The sequence below is a fragment of the Halichoerus grypus genome, chromosome 2 (genome assembly GCF_964656455.1).
Source record: "Halichoerus grypus chromosome 2, mHalGry1.hap1.1, whole genome shotgun sequence".
Lineage (NCBI taxonomy): Eukaryota > Metazoa > Chordata > Mammalia > Carnivora > Phocidae > Halichoerus > Halichoerus grypus.
This window is the reverse complement of record NC_135713.1, coordinates 65,005,107-65,027,030: the sequence shown is the minus strand read 5'-3', so window position 1 is coordinate 65,027,030 and position 21,924 is coordinate 65,005,107. Positions and strand designations below refer to the sequence as shown.

Genomic DNA, 21,924 nt, shown 5'->3' with positions numbered 1-21,924 from the left:
GGCTCTCATTTTGGGGGGTGTAACAAGGCCTCCAACTTTGAGGTAGGTAGTTTAATAACAGAGTCTAAGGTTATTCCCACATTCTAGTTGTAGCTATGGCCATAGGGAAAACACTGGAGGGGAAGTCCAAGGGCAGGGGTAGAATTCCAGCTGGGCTATTTAACAGCTCTGGACTCCAAGCAAGTTGCTCAACATCGAAGCCTTTGTTTTCTCATTTGCAAAATGGGACTGTTCTGCCCTCCCAAGTTGAAGATTAAGTGGTTGTGAGAACCCTTTGTAAACTGTGAAACACCATAATAACGTGAGCTACAAGGACCAAATGCTTCCCCTTTCTTTGGCGTCTCCTAGGTGCGCAGAACGGAAGAGAAAGGAACCTCCCCCAAGTTCAACCACAAAGCAGGCTTGTTAAGTCCCAGAATCTGTGGAGAGGAGATCCTCACTCACAGAGGGCCCCTGAAGGCATCTGACTTCATTAAATTGCAAAGGGCATATCTGATTCAATTCTTAAGCACCCCCCAGCCTGGTACGGAGAGGACTGCTTCTTTACTGCTACAAGGTAATCATCGGGATTGTCACTCTCAAGTATTTTGGATTTAATAAGGAAACCATTTAATTTCCAGATTTGAAATGACCTAGATTGCTGCGTTTCCTTAGTCCTCAAGCACTATATTAAACAGCTTCAAATCAGGGAGGACTAATATGGTAATTCAATTTATTCAGGTTTGCCAGACACCAGGGGAACGGCATTCGGCAACCGTGGAGGGGGACCGGCATCCACATTTCTTCCTGGTGAGTTCACGAGCCTTTCAAATTCTTACTGTGCTCTTCCACTGAAGACTGGTGGGTCAAGGCAGCCACGCCACACTTGGATAGGATTCAGTAGTGCGCTCTGCCCCTGCAGGACCCATTCTGAGTCAGTGGTTTACCAGGACTTGGCCCTGGTTCTTCTTTGCTTTTTCAGCAACTCCCATCACTGGGATGACCTACAAGCCAGGCTTTGCCAAGAGGCATGAGTGCAAACTCTAACTACCTCTGTTATGAGATTTGGGAAGAATCCATAAAACTGGAAAAATTTTCTAAGTAGGACGGTTAGAGCTACTTAGAAAGTGATTCTAAGTAGGACTAAGTGGGATAGAACGTAGGGACGGAGGGTTGTGTACTTTTGCAAAGAACATAAGTAAAAATTAGGCAACCCTCCGGAGGAGCAGGGAGGGCTAGACCAGCATGCCTGGTCAATCCCAGAATGCCTCGATCAGACTGCCTTTGCTGGTTCCTGATAGCTCCAGGCGCCCCTAGGATGCTGACTCAACATTCCAGAGCTGCTCTCTGTGGTTCCTGGCAGCACAGGCCTGCATGCTTGGTAGCCGTCTTGTCTTTCTGACCTACTTGTCATTCAATACGAACAGCTCCCAGGACTTGCTACATAATTTGCAAGGCCCAGTGCAAAATGAAAAGGTGGAGGAGCCCTGCTTCATAAATTAAGAATTTATTTTTATTTTTTCAAGATTCTATCCATTTATTTGACACAGAGAGAGCATACAAGCAGGGGTAGCTGCAGAGGGAGAGGGAGAAGCAGGGTCCCTGCTGAGCAGGGAGTCCGACTCAGGGCTCGATCCCAGGACCCCGGGATCAGGACCCGAGCTGAAGGCAGATGCTTAGTCAATGGAGCCCCCCAGGCGCCCCAAGAAATTAAAATGGTGACAGCAGAGCAGTAAAGCCAAGTGTGAGATCCTTCCAAACACGAGGCTTGTGCACTTGAACACACAGGTCACACAACGCCCATGAAGCCAGCCCCGACTTCGGTAAGCGCTCTTCTGCTGAACAAGAAGGTGGGAACTCCCCGCCCACCAGGCTGACAGCATCCCCCTAGGTCACAGTTCCTAAGCCAACTTGAATTGATCTTTGAAGGGGAAAGGAGAGCAGCTCCCCATCCCCGCAACACGGCCGTTCAAATACACAGGATTTCTCCTTACCTATTCAACCGTTCTGTTTCCACCTCAAACTCTCTAATTTTGCTTTCCGAGATGGCAGATCCGTGTGAGTAGAGTGTTTGGAAGATCTCCTGGATGTTGGAGCAGTCCTGAAGAGAGTGGGCCAGGTGTTCCGCCACACTGCTGGATACCTGCACAGGTGAGCACGAATCCCGCTCTAGACAGTGGTCGCTTTAGGGACCGGTCCTCAGATATGACTTTGCATGCGGAAGAATCTACAGCCGATATTCCTCGACAATCAGGCACCAGAAGATGGTGACCCTGATTTTTCTCAGTCTGTATAATATGATTCTATGATCAAAAGCTAACTACTGTGAAAATAGTACATGAACAGGATCAAAACACAGCTGTATCCTCCAGGCATGTGTTGCTGGGCAGCAGACCTGGGGGAGCATGCCTCTTTAGAATTCCTCAATTTCTGGATATTGAACAGAGTCTGGACTCCCTTCCCCTTCCTGAGCCCCCTGTGCCCCCGTCCCCCAGGCCCTCGTCTCTGGTTGCTGCAGCCAAAGAGAGCAGCCGGCTCCTTTATTTTCACAGTTTGGCTTTGGCACCGAATCTGGATGCAGGCAATTTTTCTCAGCACATAATTCTAAATTAGGGCTTTAAAAGTACTGTTCAGGCTTTCCCCACCCCTGGGGATCAAATAGCTGGCTCTCTCAGCCTCATCGTCAATCCTAAAAAAAATATTCCTTAGGGAACTAAAACGACTCCCTTTTCACCATCCATCAGCTCTTACAGCCCCAAGGGGTTTGTAGGCTCTCCAGATGAAAACCCTGGTACTAAGCGAGAAGGTTCCAGTCTCTCCCAGCATTGGGCTATGCTTCAAAGGCAGCATTCATCCTCACTGGAGAGCACGTTCCCTTTTAAGAGGCCCGTGAGAAAGGTAAAATTCTTTCAGAGCTCCCTGACCCGCTCGGTCTCGGGGGTAGCAGGGTGATACAGAGCAGGTACTTTAAGACTTTCATCTCCATCACCAGTAACTAGACCTAAATCATTTCTTTCTGACAGTTTGCAGGTAGAGAAAGAGAGAAACTCCCTTATAGCTGAAGAAGTAATTCTCCGATGAGGAAACCACTGTACCCTTTAATCTGATCCTCTGGAAGGAAATGGGGTATGACTGGTTTTATAATTAACTTGTTTACAGGAGGTGAACTTGGGAAGTTCTGTCACCTACAATCTGCCATCTGTGTAGCCCTACTGGGCACTCTCTTGCCTTGCATCTCACGAACACTCACCCCGATGCTACTGATTTCTGATCCCAGGACTGGCCGATCTGATGACGAAGACTCGGACCTGGTCTTCGATAGCTTCACCCTCTCAGCAATCTAGAAAAACAAAAAATTATCGAAAAATGACATATCACTGTCCAGATAAACCGTCGAAGACTGTGCTTATACAGGGCTACTGTTTAGTCATGGCGACTAAACCGATTCGTCAATTTCCTAAAAATAACTCACTCATCCAATTTTTCCACCATCTGCTTCACCCAGGGTTTTCCAACCTCAGCACTCGTGACATCTTGGGTTGGATATTCTTTGTTGTAGAGGGCTATTCTGTGCCCTGTGGGATGGTTAGCAGCACCCCTGGCTTCTAGCCGCAAGATGCCACTAGCACTCTAGCGGTGACCATCAGGACTGTCTCCAGACGTCCCCCAATATCCCTTGGGGGAGGACAGAATCACTTCTAGTTGAGAAACAATGGTTTGACCCCACTTATTCAACTTGATGGTTGAGAACCCGTCCCCCTGCAGAGACCGGTAGCCCACCAGGGAAGAGCGCGTGTGTCATTGTTACAGTCCCTCTGGGGCAGACTCAGCATATGTGCAGGGGTGGGGCCGCTCCTCTAACTGCCTTGGCCTGTCCAGCAGAATCTACTTTTCTGCAGCCAGGGCTGTTGGTCCTATGAGAAGGGTGATCACTGGTCCATTACTCAGGGTCCCCTCCTGGGCTGAATCTCAGTCCCCCAGAGCAACTATCCATCCACCCCTTACTATGGTAGAACCTGACAAAACATCTCACTTTCCACAACGACTGGTCAGCTGTGACCTGCTCCCGCTGGCTGATTAAGGAGAGTTGGCATCCAGGTCACAGCCAAGACAGACAAAACTACCAGCGGGCTATCTCTCCCTGCAGCCCCAGCGTAGGAGGCCTGTGAGAGACTCGAGGGAAGCTCCTCGGCGCCCTGTGAGCTCATCCCAGGCCTGCACAGTGGCCATGCTTGGTAGAGGCTGGTGCGGATTCCAGATAAAAGAGCAGGCTTCCCACCCGTCCCCGGGCGCTCACCTTGGCAATGGGAATGTCATTGCTGCTGCTGCTTGTGCTCAGCTCCCCGGTGCTGGGGTTAACTGGGCGGTTGGCAGAAGTGAGGCGGCCAGGGCTGGAGGGCCCCGTGGCCTGCACGCTCTGTAGTCGCGTTTGAAGCTCTCGAACCTGAAATAAGAATGCAAACTTTAGACACAGTTGGTGGCTTCCCTGGCCAAGGAGCAAAGTAGCCAGATGGCTGGGTTTTCATTTCCATGAAGAGATTAGCTTCACTGAAAACCTAACTAAAGCTAACTTGGTTGAGTCCACATAAAAGTTTGTTGTATTCTTAACTAGACCTGCCACTGGCTGGCCATCATCTGTTTTTCACAGGTATGATCTAAAAATGTTTTCTAAGGCTTTGAAGGCTTCCAGCAGAGGGGGAAGGACCATCTTTAAGGAATGTTTGTTCATTCTGCCTCATGGGCCTGAACGTCTTGGGCATTGCAGATGGAGAACCTGGGATGAAATCGCCACTCGCCTGGAACTCAAAGCTCAGAGGAAGAGAGAACAAATGATTTCAATGCAAGCGCACATTAATGCTGTAAATATCCACCTAAGGTGCTGTAGGAAGCTGAAAAGGGGAAGAATGTACCTCCATCTCAAGTCGACAGGGAAGGAGGGGATGGTGCTTGAACAGAGTCTTGTAAGCGACCAGATCGCAATAGACAAGATGAGGAGGGGCTGGCTCTGATGGGGGTGCTGAGCAAGCTGGGGGTGGGGGAATAGCTTGCACAAGGGCACAGGCATCAGGGTGACACACTGTACTGGGAGAACTGCACGGTGTGGAAGAGCCGAAGGCACTAGCAAGGAGGGGAGACCAAGGGCAAGACACACGCACCTGCAGCTTCCCCCCAAGAGACTTGAAGATGGGATTATCCATGGGACAGCGGGAAGGAATATCTACAGAGTCTTTCTGCATAAAAGAGAAACCCGGGGTCCTCTGAATTGCATTTAGAACACACATTTACCTGCACAGAATTTAAATGTGCAGACTCTCTTCTCTATGGTTATGGCTCAGTGATTTCCAAAGTGAGAAGTGTTCCAAGGAAGTGAAAATAATTGAGAGAAATTGGTCTGATGACCTGGATCACAGTTTTGTCATCAGGTACAATGTCTACCTTGAAGGGCAAACTGACTATAGCACCCATGGGTCCCTACAAATGGGCACTGGGTCCTGCTGGGAAGAATTAGCACCAGGACATCTAAGTCAGGGCTTTCCAAACTTGTCAGTGCACCAGAATGTCCAGGAGGCTTGCTAAAGAGCCTAGGGTCCCATCCCCAGGGATTCTGATTTGGTAGGTGGAATGTGCATATCTAATAGGCTCCCAGGATCTGCAGATGCTCCCAGTTGGGGGCTCACACCCCGAGTCCTAAGGGACTCCCGGGGCCACATAGCACTTTAGTCCCAGAGACAGGAGGAATGCAACCACATCCTTGACACCAAACCCTTCTCCAAAAGCAACTGGAAAGCTTTTCATATTAAATATCTTGGATGTCTCCATCCTGCTAAATTGGGAACCAAAAGTAATTGAAATTTCAATAATTCATCAACATATTAGAAGCCAAAATAGGAAAATTCCCTCAGAGCGAATTGCATTCAATGGTGTAACAGCTAAAAAGTGCCTCATGCTCTGCTGCAGCTTCCAGTAACAGGGGATTGATGGAAACCCAGGTCATCCTCATAGCACACCAGAAACAGGGCAGACCTCAAAATAGTTTAAAGACTAGAAAAACACATGCTTGTTAAAGCCAAAGGGTATTGCTGGACTGGTCCCCAACAAACCAAGAAGAGGTATAGTGCGGATGCCTTGTTAGGGCTGCATGGCAAAGAGAGGGCCTGCTTTCCCATCAAGCTGCTTCCTGGCACCCGGGAAACCTCCCTGACGGAGACCAGGGATTTCCACTGCTACTGCTATCAAAGTCTGATGAGGTCCTGAATAACTGACAATGTTAACACCATTCCAAAATCTAAAGAGTACCCGAATCATTCACAGAATAATCCGTGGTCGGTTCCTACAATGCCAAGTGGCCTACTCACCTTACATTAAAATATATAAATAAATTGTCTTGGGCAATTTACTAAAAGTGCATTAAAATTACCCATGTTATTGAAAAAAAGTTTCTTCTTCTAATCACTCAAGTAAAACATGTCCACTGTGGAAAATTTAGATGGCACTGAAAAATAAAAACCGAGAAGGTACCTAATATTCTTTCTTCCTATCTCTCCATGGCTTGTTTGTGCACAGGCATGCATGCTTAAAATGATTTCTAAATCTAAATATCCATTTTCGTTTAAAAAGCGTTAGACCTGGAGAATGCCTTTGAAAACTACAGAATAATAAACATGTTTATTTTTGGTGTACGCTTTATCATTTAATGGTAATCGTTAGGCAGTGAAAAAAATCCAGCTGAAGGGAGTGGAGCGAGCTTGTCATGAAGATAGACAGCCAGCTGGATTAAATAGCCTTCTCTCTTTTCTTGATTTGGAGGTGGGGGGTCTTAATTAATTTAAATGAATAAATGCACAGAAATGAAGGCTACAGCCAATTTGCTGATTCAGCTTAGGTGAAGCCTGGGAGAGGGGAGAGACACAGCTGTGATTGTCTTCATTCCTATTCTTACCCACTCTAGCAGGTTGCATCATGCCCTTCACCGCCCCCCTCCCCCAAAAGACAGCTTCAAGTTCTAAACCCACAGTATCAGGGCACCTGGGTGGCTCAGTCGTTAAGCATCTGCCTTCCGCTCAGGTCATGATCCCAGGGACCTGGGATCGAGCCCCACATCGGGCTCCCTGCTCCACGGGAAGCCTACTTCTCTCTCTCTCACTCCCTCTGCTTGTGTTCCCTCTCTCACTGTTTCTCTCACTGTCAAATAAACAAATAAAATCTTTAAAAAAAAAAAACCCACAGTACCTGTGAATGTGACCTCATTTTGGAATATGGTCTTTGTAGATATGATTAAATTAAGACTCTCAGGATGAGATCATCCTGGATTTAGGGTGGGTCCTAAATCTAATGACTTGTATCCTTGTAAGAAAAAGGAGAGGGAAATTTAAGACACAGAGGTACATGAGGACCTGGCTGGCTCAGTTGGTGGAGCATGTGACTCTTGATCTTGGGGTTGTGAGTTTGAGCTCCACATTGGGCGTAGAGATTACTTAAGGGGGCGGGGGGGAAGACAGAGGCACAGAGAAAAAGGCCAAGTAAAAATGGAGGCTGAGATTGGCCTCAAGTCAAAGAACTGCGGGACCTACCAGAAGCTGGAAAGTCAAGAAAGGATTCTCCTCCAGAGCCCTTGGAGGAAGCGCAGCCCTGCCAACACCTTGACTGCGTGGACTCCAGAACTGTGAGAGAATAAATTTCTGTTGTTTTAAGCCACTGAGTTTGGGATAATTAAATAATATACCTGCATTCACTGAAAATATTTTATTAAAGAAAATACGTTTGTCTCTACAAAATACGTGGTTCGGAGTCAGGGGGTAGCCAGGAATCACAGCTACCCAAAACAAGGAATCAATACTTGTAGGAAGGTCATTCATCACCCTTTCCAGGCTTTCTCAATTGGAGTTCGGCAACAAAACACAGAACGTGATTTGAATGGCCATTTTCTGATTTCTCCTGAAGTGAGCACGTAGCCAGTCCTCATCTAGATGCCCTGAAAAGAAGTCAACCTGCTGCAGCAGTGCTGGGTGGCTCAGTCGGTTAAGTGTCCGACTCTCGATTTCAGCTGTTATGATCGCTGGTGGTGAGACTGAGCCCCATGTCGGGCTCCACACCAAGCCTGGAGCCTACTTATGATTCTATCCCTCTTCCTCTGCCGCTCCCCACCCCCGCTCATGCGCACATGCTCGCTCTCTCTCTCAGAAAAAAAAAAAAAAGGAGTCAATCTCTTGCATATATTGGAAACATGATAGAGTATGAAGGTAAAATTGTTGTTTTGTAGGGGCTTGGAGTTGAGCCAAACACTGCAGTGTGAATGCACTCTGAAAAGGGCTATCAACAGGAGCATCCAAGTCTAAAAGACACATTTCCTCTGCCTTGCCACAGTGGGAAACACTGGGATTCAATCTTGGAGGTCATGTAGTTGTTCATCAAGCAAATAAAAAGGAAAAGGCAAACAGAGGCAGGGTGGAGCGGGCTGGGGAGGACTCTGAAAGGTTCAAGTAAGGAAATGACGTTAAAATGCCAGAACTCTGCATTTCTCATTTATAACTTAATGACTCTCAAAGGGAGTAAAGGGTCTTATAAAAAAGAAAATCATTTGAGGGGAGCCTGGGTGGCTCAGTTGGTTAAGTGTCTGCCTTCAGCTCAAGTCATGATCCCAGGGTCCTGGGATCGAGTCCCACATTGGGCTCCCTGCTCAGCAGGGAGCCTGCTTCTCCCCTGCCTGCTGCTCCCCCTGCTTGTGCTTGCGCGCGCTCTCTCACTCGCGCTCCCTGTGTAAAAAAAAAAAAAAAAAAAAAAAACTTAAATCATTTGATTAGAAAAGAGAATGAACTGAAATGAGCAAGAAAAAGGGGGTGAGTCGAGAGAGATGATGAGGCTCCAACACAGCGAAATGGGAACAAAAATGGTAAAATACACCCTAGAGCAGCGTCGCCCAACGACTTCCGGGAACAGTAATGCTGTTCTACAGCTGCTCTGGCCTCACGTGGCTACTGAGAATTTGCAGTGTGCCTACTAGACCCAAAGAACTGAATTTTTAATTGTATTCTATTTTAGTCCATTTGAATTCAAATATAAATAGATGTGTGTAGCCAGTAGCTACTGTAATGGCCAGTGCAGTTCTGGAACTATTCAAGGAAGTTCAAACAAACAAACACACACACACAAACAACCCAAACTGGTAGCCGGGGTGATTCAGTGAATCAGGGCACTACTTGGCACAATGGGGAAAACGTAAGAAGGAGCAGACTTTCCAGAGAGAAATAAAGATGCTAGCTTTGGACATGCTGAATTTGAGAAAACCATGGAGTATGTAAGGATATTCAGTCAGCAGTTAGAAATATAACCTAAGGGAAGGAGATCAGAACTGGGTATACCGTTTAAGAATTTTGTGTGTGGATAAGGCTGCCCAGGGAAGAGGCAAGGCACTAGGTGCGGGGGCGGGGGGGGGGGCGGGGAGGAGAGCCCACACATAGCCAGGTGAACTGAAGGATCAACGGAGGACAGATGAGACCGTGATTTTGCTCCAGGAGAGAAGGGAAAAAGGTGAGGATAGGCAATAAGAAAGGTGAGTTTGCAGATGGGAGAGAGAGGATGGGTAACAGAACGGCCCCCATCTGATGGTTTGTTTCTCTAAGAGGAAAGAGCTGAGGTCCTCTGCTAGGAGCGAGGGAGGGAATAGCAGATGTCAGAAACGAGGAAGGAAGCTGAATGAGGACCAAAGAAGAAAAAAAAAAAAGCTTACACAGCAGCACTGAGAACTCAGCTGAGCTCTTTCATTCAAGACAGTAGACTGAGTAAATGCATTGTTCTCTTCAAACTCTGGAGACCTCATGAAAATAATAGTAAAGAATAAAAACCGGATTAAAACCGTAACAGTGAAAAGCACATGCTTAGGGCATTAGCAGAAAGATTTGGGCACATTCTGTAAATGCAAAGTGGAGGGAAGAGTATTGATGGAAGGAACAGAATGGAAAAGCCAAATTCTATCAAATACACAAGGGGAGGCAGCCTGTCTACCCTGGAGAAGGTTGGCAGGGCTTAGACTCAGCTTTGGCAGGTATATGAAGGACAAGAATGAGGAGGAGGCTGAAAACGGGAGGAATAAGGGTCTGGATACAGAACAAATGACAATTTCCAGCGCATGACAGCCTCAGCTAAAGTAAACAGGCACTCCTGCTAAGGATGCATAGAAATGTTGCATAAAAGAGGAACAATGAGAAAGAAATTCACTGCCAAGGTTAAAGGAAAGGCAGTGAAATCTCCAGGTGCCAGAAATGAGGTGGGAAAGAAAGCTACAGAGGTTAGGAGGGAGGCGGTGCCGCAGCAGCCCTGGGAATGGAGAGCAGGGTGCAGTGTGTGGGGCCAGGAGGGCCAGAGAGGCCCCTGAGAGTCAGGCCGTCTGCGCTCGGATCCTCCTCGGTAAGCCTGGAAACTTCCCGCCCCGCCCTTCTGTGACCCTCACACTAGCTGGCAGGAAGCCAGAAAGAAGCCCTAGAACTGTGCCCAGGGGTCAACCGTAAGAAGCCAAAATCCCAGACCCAGGACACAGGGTGCTGAGTCCAAATCTATAGCATCTGTGTACTACAGGGCCCCCACTTAGAAATGAAGAGTTAAAACTGGTCTGGATTTCGCCAGCCGGTCACTGCCTCAGAGACTTAATTTGTAAATCACCCAGTATCATGGGGGGACAGGAGACCTAACACTCCCGTGACTGGAAGCTGCTGGACATGGGGGGACAGTTGTGCAACAGGGTCGATGACCCAGGAGAGGCAGCAATCTACAGGAGGAGAGGAAGCCACCCGAGAAGAAACGAAAATAAAGCAAACAGCAAACTATATCACAATCAGTGTAGGGCCCTCTGCAAGATAAAAAGATTAATTTCTTTTTTAAGTTTTTTATTTATTTAAGTAATCGCTACACCCAAAGTGGGGCTTAAACTCACGGCCCCAAGATCAAGAGTCGCAGGCTCTTCCGACTAAGCCAGCCAGGCTCCCCTAAAAGGAGTACTTTCTATAAAAAGTAAGGAATTAGGAAACAAAAACAGGCAGATATCATCAAACAAGAATAGGCAGACGAGAAAAACAAGCCAGTAGAAAATGTAGCCGATGACATAAAATCAATGTACTGGTTAAACTCTCAACTGGTTAAAACTGAAAACAGAATGAGTGACTTGGAACAGAGCACAGAAATTAATTCAGAACACAGCACAGGGAGCTAAAGAGATACAAAATATGCATGTGTCACTGAGACCACAAGTGACCCACCAAGGCCCCAACATACTTTTAAAGGAGTTCAAGAGGAAGAGAATACAGGAAATGACGGAGAAACAGTATCTGAAAAGAAAACAGAGGTGTCTTCCAGAAGTGGAGGTGGACCTGAGTCCTGAAGCGTCACCCTAGATTCTAACCAGGTGCGGCAGTGTGTAGAGACGCCTGTAAGTTCTTTGATGTTCCCTCCATCAAGGGATGGAGTCCGAGCCCCCTCCCCTTGCCCGCGCCTGGCCTGAGGGACTGCTTCTAATGAACAGAATATAGCAGAAGCAGTACTACAGAGCTTCTGAGGCTAGGTTAGAAAAGGAGGATCCGCTTTGCCCGCTCCCTCTAGGGATGCTGGCTCTTATAAGCCGGCCACTCCACTGTGAGGAAGCCCGGGCCACCTGGAGAGGATGCTTGCAGGTGTATCTGACCAATAGTCCCTGCTATGGCCCCAGACGACAGCCAGCCTCACCCCATAGACCTACGAGTAAGGACACCTTCAAGATGACTCTGGCGCTGGCCACCATCTGACTGTAACCACATCTGAACCTAAGCGAGAACAGCCAAGGCATGGTTCTGGGGAACCAAGGGGTTCCAGATAGGAATAAATCATTGTTTAAGGTCTTTAAGTTTGGGGTGGTTTGTTATGCCACTAACGCTACTTGGAAAATGAGGATGCAAACATAACTGCATACGTAGCAACACTGTAAGGCAAACGTAGGGGGAAAAAAGAACAAAGAGATCATCTTAAAGTTGGTGGCAGGAAGTGGGAAGTCTTGTCGTCGGGCATGGTCCGCACGGCGGGGGACCCTACAGACTACGAGGTGGCCACGAGCGCGTCAGACCCGATGGGGTACACAGCAATCCGGACAGATCCAGAGTGCTGAGTGGGAGAAAGGAGTCTACAGCGCAAAAACATTTATGTAAATTAAAAACAAGACACAAAACACGGTGTATAAAGACATATGCAAGACGGGGAAAGGGAATGGGATATAAAAGGAGTAAATAAATTAAGCGAGGGACCTTTCACGGATCAGTGAGTGTGCTTTTTACAGAGGAATGTCATTAGCTTATCTCTCTGCCCTTGCAGGCCAAATAAAAGCCAACAAATGAAAGAAAGTAAATACAAAGATGAGAGATCAGGAGCCTACGAGATTATGGTAGCCATACAGCGAGATGCTGGTGACAAAGAATCTGGAAATGGAGCTGCCAAAGACAAACATCCGGCGGGGCGGGCACAGGGTTTCCCAAGTGGGGGGGAAGTCCACCGAAAAAAGGGAGGCTAGGACAAGTGTAAGACGGGTCAGCTGCTGGACACTTCCATCTCCCAGGACAGCTCAGGGACGCAGACAAGACGACTGCGCAGTTGATGAAGTCATCTGTGAATGTGGTTCACAGATGGGTGACACGCAGGAATGAAAGGTGGCCCGGGAGTCCTGAGCAGGATTAGAAACACGGTCACCAGCCAGAGAAGGAGTCTGCTCGGCTTACGATGTGCAGCACTGTTCACTGGGTGGCTGTCATTTCAGGCAGTTAGGTTGTGATTCACAATTTCACTGTGTAATGGAGCTGGCTGAGGTGAGGGGGTTTCAGCCCTGCAAACGGGTAGAACCGCTGGGCTGCAAAAGCTCTCCTCAACGAGCTTTGGGCAGTTGGGCCCTTCTGCTTCTCGGAGAGCAGCCTCCTCCAAGTCCAGAGTTTGCTAAGAACCGCTCTCTTATTGGAGATTTTTTTTTTTTTTTTAAAGATTTTATTTATTTATTTGACACAGAGAGACACAGCGAGAGAGGGAACACAAGCAGGGGGAGTGGGAGAGGGAGAAGCGGACTCCCCGCGGAGCAGGGAGCCCGACGTGGGGCTCGATCCCAGGACCCTGGGATCATGACCTGAGCCGAAGGCAGACGCTTAAAAACTGAGCCACCCAGGCGCCCCTCTTATTGGAGATTTTATAAGACTTTTCTTGGAACCCTCAGACAAATGAGGAATCAGAATTTATTTACAGAAAAGATACATTTGTTCCTATGAATCTCATGCCGTGTTCCAGGAAAGTCGTATTTTTATTGGTCAGGGCAATTTCATGTAGGCTGAAATGGAAGAGGAAGGGGACTACAAAACAGAAGAGAAACAAACCCAACAGCATTTCCATTCTCTGAAGATCTGCTAGGTGCATTGTTTTCTCTTTTGTTCCACAGACCACTGAAGAACCTGGACCGAATTATCAAAATGGCCACATCAGGGAAGAGGTCAGAGTTTTGGCTGCCTTCCTAATTTCTTACCAGCTTTCCAACAAAGAGAGTCAGCTACTTTCTTGATGGCCATGAGTCCGCCTTTAAGCAGCCTGATCTGGAATTTCGAAGCAGGGGTTGGAGAAGAGAGGCCAGGGATGGAGAAGCAAACACCAGTGCCCACAACTGAAAAAGTTACCTCACAATTTCCATGGCACAAATGTGCAGGAAGCCCTTTTAGAGTCCCTGGAACAGTTTCCAAAGAGGACATGAAAAGAATCCTAGTTCTGTGGGTTCTCTGCCTTGGATCCCACACATCACCCCTCCTCAAACCACAGAGAGGAAGGGCGATGGGTTTTACCAGTGATGCTCTGTTGGGCTCAAATCAAGAGAAATACACATACAGGTCACTTGTTCTCTATGAAAAAACTCATTTTGCCTTCACTTAGCGTTGTCTTACCATGCTAGCAAGACTGGTCTGTAGAAGCCCAACGAAATCTGGTGCCCATGTTACTGTAACCGAGGATGGTTTACTAACTTCTAGTCTGTGTGGAAGCAGGTGACAGAATGAGGAAAAGGGAGAAGAGGACCCAGGAAAAGCATCTGGACAACAGGACAATGAAAACTGCATCCCATAGTAAGGTTACCAGGGCCCAAGTTTTGGCACCATTGTGGACTAGGACGAGATTATCAAACTTCTGTGGGTCTCCGTTTTCTCATCTCTAAGAAGGGTTTAATACTAGCAGTGGTCTTGTAGAATTCTGATACAGATGAAACAAGATGTGCATACATCATTGCTCATCACAAGTAAATGCTCAAAGTATGTTCAGCGTTTGAATTTAGGCTTTAAATCCTGCTTTGCCTTCAGAGGTATCTGTTTTTAGTCTGAGAGGGGTAATGTTTACTCTGAAAATGTTCAGAGAATGTTAATACTATCAATATGAGAACAGATTTTTAAAAATAAGCTAAAGATGCCTGGAGAGGCTCTTGGCCCACATCCAGTGGGTGACTGAAGGACACTTCCTTCCCTTTCCTGTCCCCGAGAACTTACTGGGATCAAGATGAGCAAAAGTTTGCCAGGGTCCTGCACCCCATCCATTGATTCAGTGGCGCATGGAAGGGCCAGGGCACATATCCTCCAAAAGACTTTCCAATGATTCTGACACACACACTGAGAGCCACCGCAAGATGGAGGGGCAGACAGCCTGTTTCCCTGGCACTCTGATTCACGTCCAAGTCTATCTGGTGTAATGCTCAAACAAACCAGCTGAGTTAGGAACATTTTCTGCTCAACAAATCTCCATGTGCTCCTTCATGTTTCTCAGTGCCTCTGTGGTTAAGGAGGGGCGTCTGTCCAGTTCTGGCCAACCGACAGTGAGCAGGGTGGGTCCCTTCAAGGGCTGTTTTAGGTAACGGGTGCCATCAGCCTGGCCCCCTGAGTGACCAGAGCTCTGTGCTCTGCTTTGTGCTCATATCCCCACATCTGTGCTGGACATGCAATGCAAGCAAGAAATAAGCTCTTCTGGTGTGCCATGCCACTGAAATTTGGGGAGTTAATTTGTAATGGCTGTATAACCTATCCTTATCCTGACTAACAGATCAGCCACACAAAAGAAGAGCCACCTGAGACCCCCCCCAAAATAGCAGTTGGAAGGAGAGCCCTGGAGCCAGACCCCACTCCTCTCAGCTCCCTCCTTCGTGACCAGGTTAGGGATGGGAGTGTTAAAACAGGTGGTCTTTCTCTTTTTCTTTCCCTCTCTCTCCAAACCTTTTACAAATTTAAACTTAGCTAATACCAGCCATATCTTTTTCATACAAAGAAACTCCTAAGAAGAAATGCAACATGTAAGATATGAACAAAATTCCATCAAGGACAAAAGAGAAGACTGTGTATGACTACCAAGTTGTTAAAGCTGGGAGATGGGGATCACTGACCATAATCCACTTTTTGTTTAATTTGAAAATTAAGGAAAAGTATAAAGAAGAAACATATGCTTAACATTTCACAGCCTGGATTTAGTCTCTGTTAATATTTTGGCTTCTTAGCTTTGTTTCTATGTCTATGTATATGTATTTCTACCTATTAAAAGTTATACAAAATAATACATTCATTTAAAAAATAAAATTAGGGGGCACCTGGGTGGCTTAGTCAGTTAAGCATCTGCCTTCAGCTCAGTTCAGTTCTCTGCTTGGTGGGAAGTCTGCTTCTCCCTCTCCTTCTCCTCTGTGCTCTCTCTTTCTCTCTCAAATAAATAAAATCTTAAAAAAAATAAAATTAGAACACTGTGGAAAAGTTTGAGTACCCTTTGACCTACACTTCCAGGTACTTGCTTCCCCTCCTCACCATAACTATTATGAGATTGGTTTATACTGTTCTGGTCTATTTTAAATACATGCACACATAGCCAATGTAAATTTATACACATACAAATTCATAGTAAATATAAAGTACCATTTTGCAGCCCTGCATTTTCCATATCCAGACACTGTGGTCAGGAAAAGCATCATGGAGGGGGAGGCAGAGCGGAAGGAGCTCAGATGGGACTCAAAGCCAAGGAAGGCAAATCGGAGATGAATCTTTATTTAACCTACATAAGGTCACAACAATTTCACTTCCAGAAATATCTCCACTGTTACTGTTTTTTAGTTAAAAATATCAAAGAGCTACTGACTTAGCATATAACAGGAGACAATTCAGACCAAGTGAATGGCTGCTTCAGAGACAGACCGTGCTCTGGAGGCAACAGTGTGACACTAGAAATCTCATTTCCCGGTAGAGGTGGGCAGCCTACTAGTAAATAGGTATTATAAATGAATGAATGACTGGAAAAAGGTACACAATAAAACACACAGTCAACTTATAAGGTGATTACTCTTTCTAATAGGCCCTTTGGCTTAATCTGGATTCTTCTTTCCAACTCCTTTAAACGTGACCCCCGATGGGACAAGCACCCTTGGACATAATAGCAGGTGAATATGGATACTGAAGGTGGAACTGGTGTGTAGAACCAGTTCAGTATTTAGAAACTGGCACCAGTGGAATTTAGAACTAATGGCTCTAGGGGAGGACCTTGAGGTCATAGAAGAGGAGGCTCTCTAAATGGCCCTGGTTGGTGAGTTGGTGGGACGCATGCTTGACCTGTGTGTCGCACACCTGGCTGAGCGGCACAGCCCTGGAGCCTTCCATCCTCCTGGATCTCTAGGAGAAGGACAGTGGCAGACACAGTGCAGCTCCAGCCCACCTGTCATGGCACAAACTTACAAGGAGCCTCCAGGATCTCAGCCTTATCTCCCTGAAGGACAAGGGGCTGGAAACGGAGTTCAGCCACACGGCCAATAATGTAATAAATCATGCCGACATCGTGAAACCCCAATAAAAACTTATACTGAAGTTCGGGAGAACTTCCCTCGTTGGTGATACTCTGAGTATCGCCCGAAAAGGCGGTAACACCACCCAGGGTTTTACCTGGAGAAGACAACAGGAACGTCTGCATTTGGAGCCCTTCCAGACCTGTGCCTCTTTATTTTGGCTGCTTCTGATTTTTTGTGATAATAAAACTATAATCATAAGTTAAAAAAAAAAAAAAAGTGGCCCAAAGGAATATACGACAGGATTGTTACTTTGAAAAGCCTCAGAGTTAATGGTCCTCAGAGAGCACAATGTATGAAGGAAATTTCTCTCTTTTTACCTGTAATCCTCCTTTCACAGCTTCCGCTCCCTTCCTCCCCAAAGGCTACATTACCAGGAATTTGGGCTTACTTCCTGCTTAGTAGGACAAGGTGAGGGGGGAGGAAATGGGCACTGCAGCATTCTAGAAATTTACTCGTCCTTTTTCCTGGCCAAGGAGCCACATGGCAGCCATTAAAAAGTCTGGAGCTGAGTCCTCATTTATATTTTAAAAGACTTTAGCTGAACTGGGGGATTCCATTTGAATTACATGGGTCCTATGAACACAGAACAATGAAATCCCTTCATAAATGTAACACCACATTTAGGAATCAAGAGTAATTGGTTTGGAAAAGACAGACACTTGTGTCTTCTTACCACTACTGGAAATACTGCCCCCTTCCCCTGCCCCAGCCAAGTCAATTAACTAACACTAAGGGTTTTTAAGACATTTGGAGGGAAAGCAGAAGTAGTAGAGAGAGAGAAATTTGAGATTAAGGTGACTTTTATTTAGTTTAAGACAGTATGTCTTCTAGTCTCTTGAATTTACTGTGGTGATGACCAGAGACTCAAAGCAGAAGTCAGATCCCAAGGATGAAGGAAGTCCAGGAGAGGTTGATGAAATTCATTTCCCGACATGATGAAAATACCCAAGTGGGACGTAAGGTACACAGAACAAACTCCTACCACCACCTTAGGCCATGAATTTGCAGAACTTTCTGAAGAATTTGTACAAAATCTCAGAAGGAACTCATGTGGCCTAATTTTGATTCAAGTCTATGACTCAATGGGACACAGATTCATGAGCTTGTGGTCATAGTTTCACCAAAAACTTTACCAGACTATGCTTTACCAAACTATCTGAGGAAAGCACTGATCATTTTTGCTACACGGCAGTTGACCTAAACGACTAGGTAAAAGATGAAAGTAGTGTGGAGAAGCTGGACCTACCATCCAAAGTCCCTCCTGTGGACTGCCCGGGTGCTCTCTGTGCTCTATCCTCCCTACAACATTGTAACAACCTATTGACCGGCCTGTCTCCCCAACATCCTCCCGGCCAAGGACAGTGTCCTGTTTATCACTGCAACCTCTCTGCCCAGCACAGAGGAGATGGCCAGTCATGTTCATGAAATGAATAAATGAACGAAGAGCCAAGTGCTTCCTTTCTAGGGTAATTAATCCTACCTTGCCTAAATTAAGCCCAATTCTTTAAGTGTGAGGAAATGAGTGGTTATATTACAAAGCATGAAGAAATAAATGATTATCTCATTTAATAACGAGCTGGGACCAATAATAAAAATTGTCTGCCTGTTGTTCCTTAGTTACTGCTCTGCCAAGTAGCCCAATCTGTTAACTGACATTAAAGATCTAACTTAATTAAATCTTGAGCAAGGCTTAGAAAACCTACTGAGAGCACTTTGTTTAATTACAGGCAGGGGGCAAGCACCAATCCTATTGATCTGGTCAGTTCAAATTCTATACAGTGAATGTGGGCAATGAAAAAAAAAGTGGCCCCAGTTGCTTTTCAGGCAACTCTGACGAACTGTGAATTCAGACCTGCGCTAAAGACAGCAAAGGCAAACAAGCCATGTATCATGTGGTATCACAGAGATGGAAATGAAACTACCTTAGTCATTCCACAGAGCTACACATCATGAAGAACAGAAGTAAATGAACCACAAAAGACAGATTCCTCAGGGAAATGAAATATATTGGGTGGTGGTGGGTGGAAGTGACCCAACATTGAAAGTCTAGTAAACTGGCATTCAAAGGCAGCTAGCAAATTCTATGAGACCCACAATTAGTTTTGAAACACAGAGAAATAAATCATGGGTAGGTATGCACATTCCTGAGGACATTTCCAGTTGAGGAAGAGACACAAGTTCCTCAACATTTCATGATTTGGATGTAATGGAAATACAGATTATATAAAACCATATTAACTACAAAACTTAAAAGGTAATAAGAATAAAGGTTGTCTAAGTGCTTTATGAGTATTAACTGATTTTCCTGCCTTGGATACTATTCTTATTCCCACTCATGGCAGAGTCAAGTGAGGCACAGAGAGGTTAGTAACTTGCTCAAGGTTCACGGTGACTTGGTAGGTCAGGCTGTGACCCCAGGTACATCGTAACAGTACCACCACATTATGCTGTTCTTATAACCTCCAGAGTTGGAGAACATACTTGCACAGAAGGGGCTTTTCACCCTCTGCTTGTCACAATCCAGGGCTGTCTTGTACATTAGTAACTCAAGTTGAGAGGAGGAAATTTATTCTAAACCACAATATGCAATTACACCTAAGACCAACATTTCCTTCACAAAACATGCACCATCCGAATGTGCACGCTAAGAGCAAGCATGCCTAATTAGGGCATTAGTCATAACAACCAGGGAGTGTAACCCAGGAAATTCCAGGTGGTGTGGGCCTCAGCACTAAGTGCACTTCATCAGCTTGCCCAGATAAAGTCTTTGCTGACTGGGATGATTTACACCTGCTGATGCCAGAGTGCAGAAAGGCATCCCGTCCAGCTGGGGACTGAAAATAAGCTTAGGCACGTGAGTTCAGACAAAATCATGCTCAGATAGGACAGGTAGGAATGCTGGCCTTTTAATTATGACATTAGCCATAAATGAGGACAAGAGTTGGTAATATTCAAAAATAGTCATTTCTTCCATATCCGTGCATAATGGCAACCAAGGAAACCTGTGTGTGCGTTTAGAACAGACTGGTGTACACGTGCTGACCTTACGGAAGACAAGTTATTTCCAAGGTATTCTTTAAAAGTAAGGGAGCGAGAGCAATGGTGAAGGATGAGGGATCTACTAGACGTACTTTTCCCCTCTAAGCCGGCTTTATCTGCGTGCAGAATTGCCAGTCAGAGCGCAGCTAGAAAGCAAGCTGCTAATATTGCCAAGATTGAGAAAGAGAGTAAAGCCGGTGTAGTAATTCAAAGTGAAGTTCAGAGGGTATGTTTCTGATTGAAGAATTCATTGCTCTGCTCTAGACCAATCACAGATCAAATTCACAGCCAAACAAAGAAGTACTTGTGGGTTCCAGAGGAAAAAAAAATACTCTGTCTTTAGAAAACTGAGTGCTTTAACAATTCTGCCAAACATGACTCTGCTGAAACATCAGCTCCTTCAGCAAAGGATGTATTTCCTAAGCAAGTTTTGGTGCTTTCTGCTCTGAAGGCTGCTGCAGGCCACAGAACCATTTGGTAAGCTGGGGTGAATGACAGAAGTGACACACGCGTACGTACATAAACACACACATACACACATGATTGTCATAACCTTAATAAATGCACTAGAGGAGGGGACGCTTCACATCAGAGTCCCCGCAGGTGAGAGCAGGTACTACAAATGTAAAGAAAATTTTATAGAAGAAACTGCAAAGGGGAAAATTCTATTTATTTCTGCAAATTATAAAATATTATTAGTCTATCTTAAAGGAAGAACATTTTAATTGAGTTTGGGGAAGACGTGCATACCCTGGAGAACGGTTTGAGAGTCACTGCACTGATAAAATTTTACCATCCACTTAGATTTGTGATTCCAGAGAATAGTGTTTTTTAAAATCTTACCTGCATACCTCAGCACTTTCAAACTACTCCCCTTTTGAGAATGACTTCCTGGTCAGAAAGGGATGGAGATTCCCAAGACTACAAATGCCACAAAATTCTTGGGGCTGCCCTTGGCTCTTACATGCTTGTTTGTCTTCCAGCCCCACAGCCCGGGGGGAAGGCCTGGCCAGGCCGGACTGGGTGCGCTCACCCGCCTCCGGAGCCGGTCCCGCTCCTCCCGGATGGCGTTCATGGTGGCCTTGGTCCTGTTCAGCTCCTCCTCTTTGCTGCACAGCATGGCGGTCAGGCTCTCATTCTCTTCCCTCAGCCCAGCCAGCTCCTTCTCCCAACGAGACCGCTCTTCGGCCAGGTTGGGATACAGGTCCCGGCCAAGTACCCCTTCAATCTCCTCGACTGTCTGGAAAACACAAAGACAAGCCCAGTGGGTTCCCTGGGAGCGAGGAGAAGGGAAGACAATAGGCAGGATGGGCGCGAGTGTCGACAGGAGTGGGTTCTATGGTCCTTTCACTGCTAACACTAACCATGACTACCCCCAAATCACCCTCTCCCCATTTTCAGAGAAGGCTCTGTCACTCGCCTGGGTCACAGTCTGCGTCTCCCAACAGTCCCCAGAGTCAGAACAACACAGTCCCTTCATGGGATGTTTGTCTATCTGTGGTTCTAACGGCCACGTCCATACAAATGCTTCAGTCCCCCGTCCACGTTCCAGAGTTGGTAAATACATGTAACCAGACAGCAAGCCCATTAGCGGGCTTCACAGTGCAAGTGCGAAGCTGCAAACAGCATACAAAAGCTAACTTGAAGTTTCCCAAATCATAGCCCTCCCATGTTGCAACTCTGGGATAGCAGAAGTCACATCACCATTTCCAGCTTTTGGTGTCACATCAGAATTCAGAGGATGTGAATGAGGTTCAGTCCCAAGATGTGGAAGACAAAAATAAACCTCAGTGACACAGAAAAGACGAAGCTCATTGTGGATGTTTCTAAGACAGCAGGGATTTCATTAATTAATAAGACAGCTATGAGCGAAAAAGAATAGAATCTTAATAGTACTTGGAGACTTTTACAAATTCATTTAAGATGTAGTATTAATGGAGAAGAGACATGCATAAAATTAGGAAAAAAAAAAGGAAGAAGTAATTCTGCTTTGCTTCAGAAACTATTCATTCCCATCACTGCCCTTTGGCATAGGAAGCATAAGCCAACAAACTGACACGGAAAAAAGA

General features: G+C 46.2%; 1 protein-coding gene and 1 long non-coding RNA gene across 7 annotated transcripts in view; one reads left to right on the top strand and one right to left on the bottom strand.

Annotated features, from left to right (window-relative positions):
* Positions 1-21,924, bottom strand: part of MCC (MCC regulator of Wnt signaling pathway) — a 389,997-nt gene that overhangs the window by 43,419 nt on the left and 324,654 nt on the right. For 3 of the 5 annotated variants that reach the window (XM_078066935.1, XM_078066937.1, XM_078066938.1), the window contains 5 exons: positions 20,889-21,095; positions 7,551-7,640; positions 4,277-4,423; positions 3,230-3,319; positions 1,974-2,122 (listed from right to left, as the gene is read on the bottom strand). In XM_078066935.1, the coding sequence (XP_077923061.1) occupies positions 1,974-2,122; positions 3,230-3,319; positions 4,277-4,423; positions 7,551-7,640; positions 20,889-21,095 (683 nt within the window). The remainder of the gene's footprint in view (positions 1-1,973; positions 2,123-3,229; positions 3,320-4,276; positions 4,424-7,550; positions 7,641-20,888; positions 21,096-21,924) is intronic. The other 2 variants (XM_078066936.1, XM_036087353.2) reach the window with 1 other exon arrangement.
* On the top strand, positions 429-4,968 carry LOC118532648 (uncharacterized). Of its 2 annotated transcripts, XR_004915839.2 has the most exons (5): positions 429-556; positions 721-789; positions 2,025-2,130; positions 3,003-3,105; positions 4,745-4,968. It is a non-coding gene; the product is annotated as an uncharacterized LOC118532648 (long non-coding RNA). The 2 variants fall into 2 exon arrangements; XR_004915840.2 differs by lacking the exons at positions 3,003-3,105; positions 4,745-4,968 and adding an exon at positions 3,139-3,274.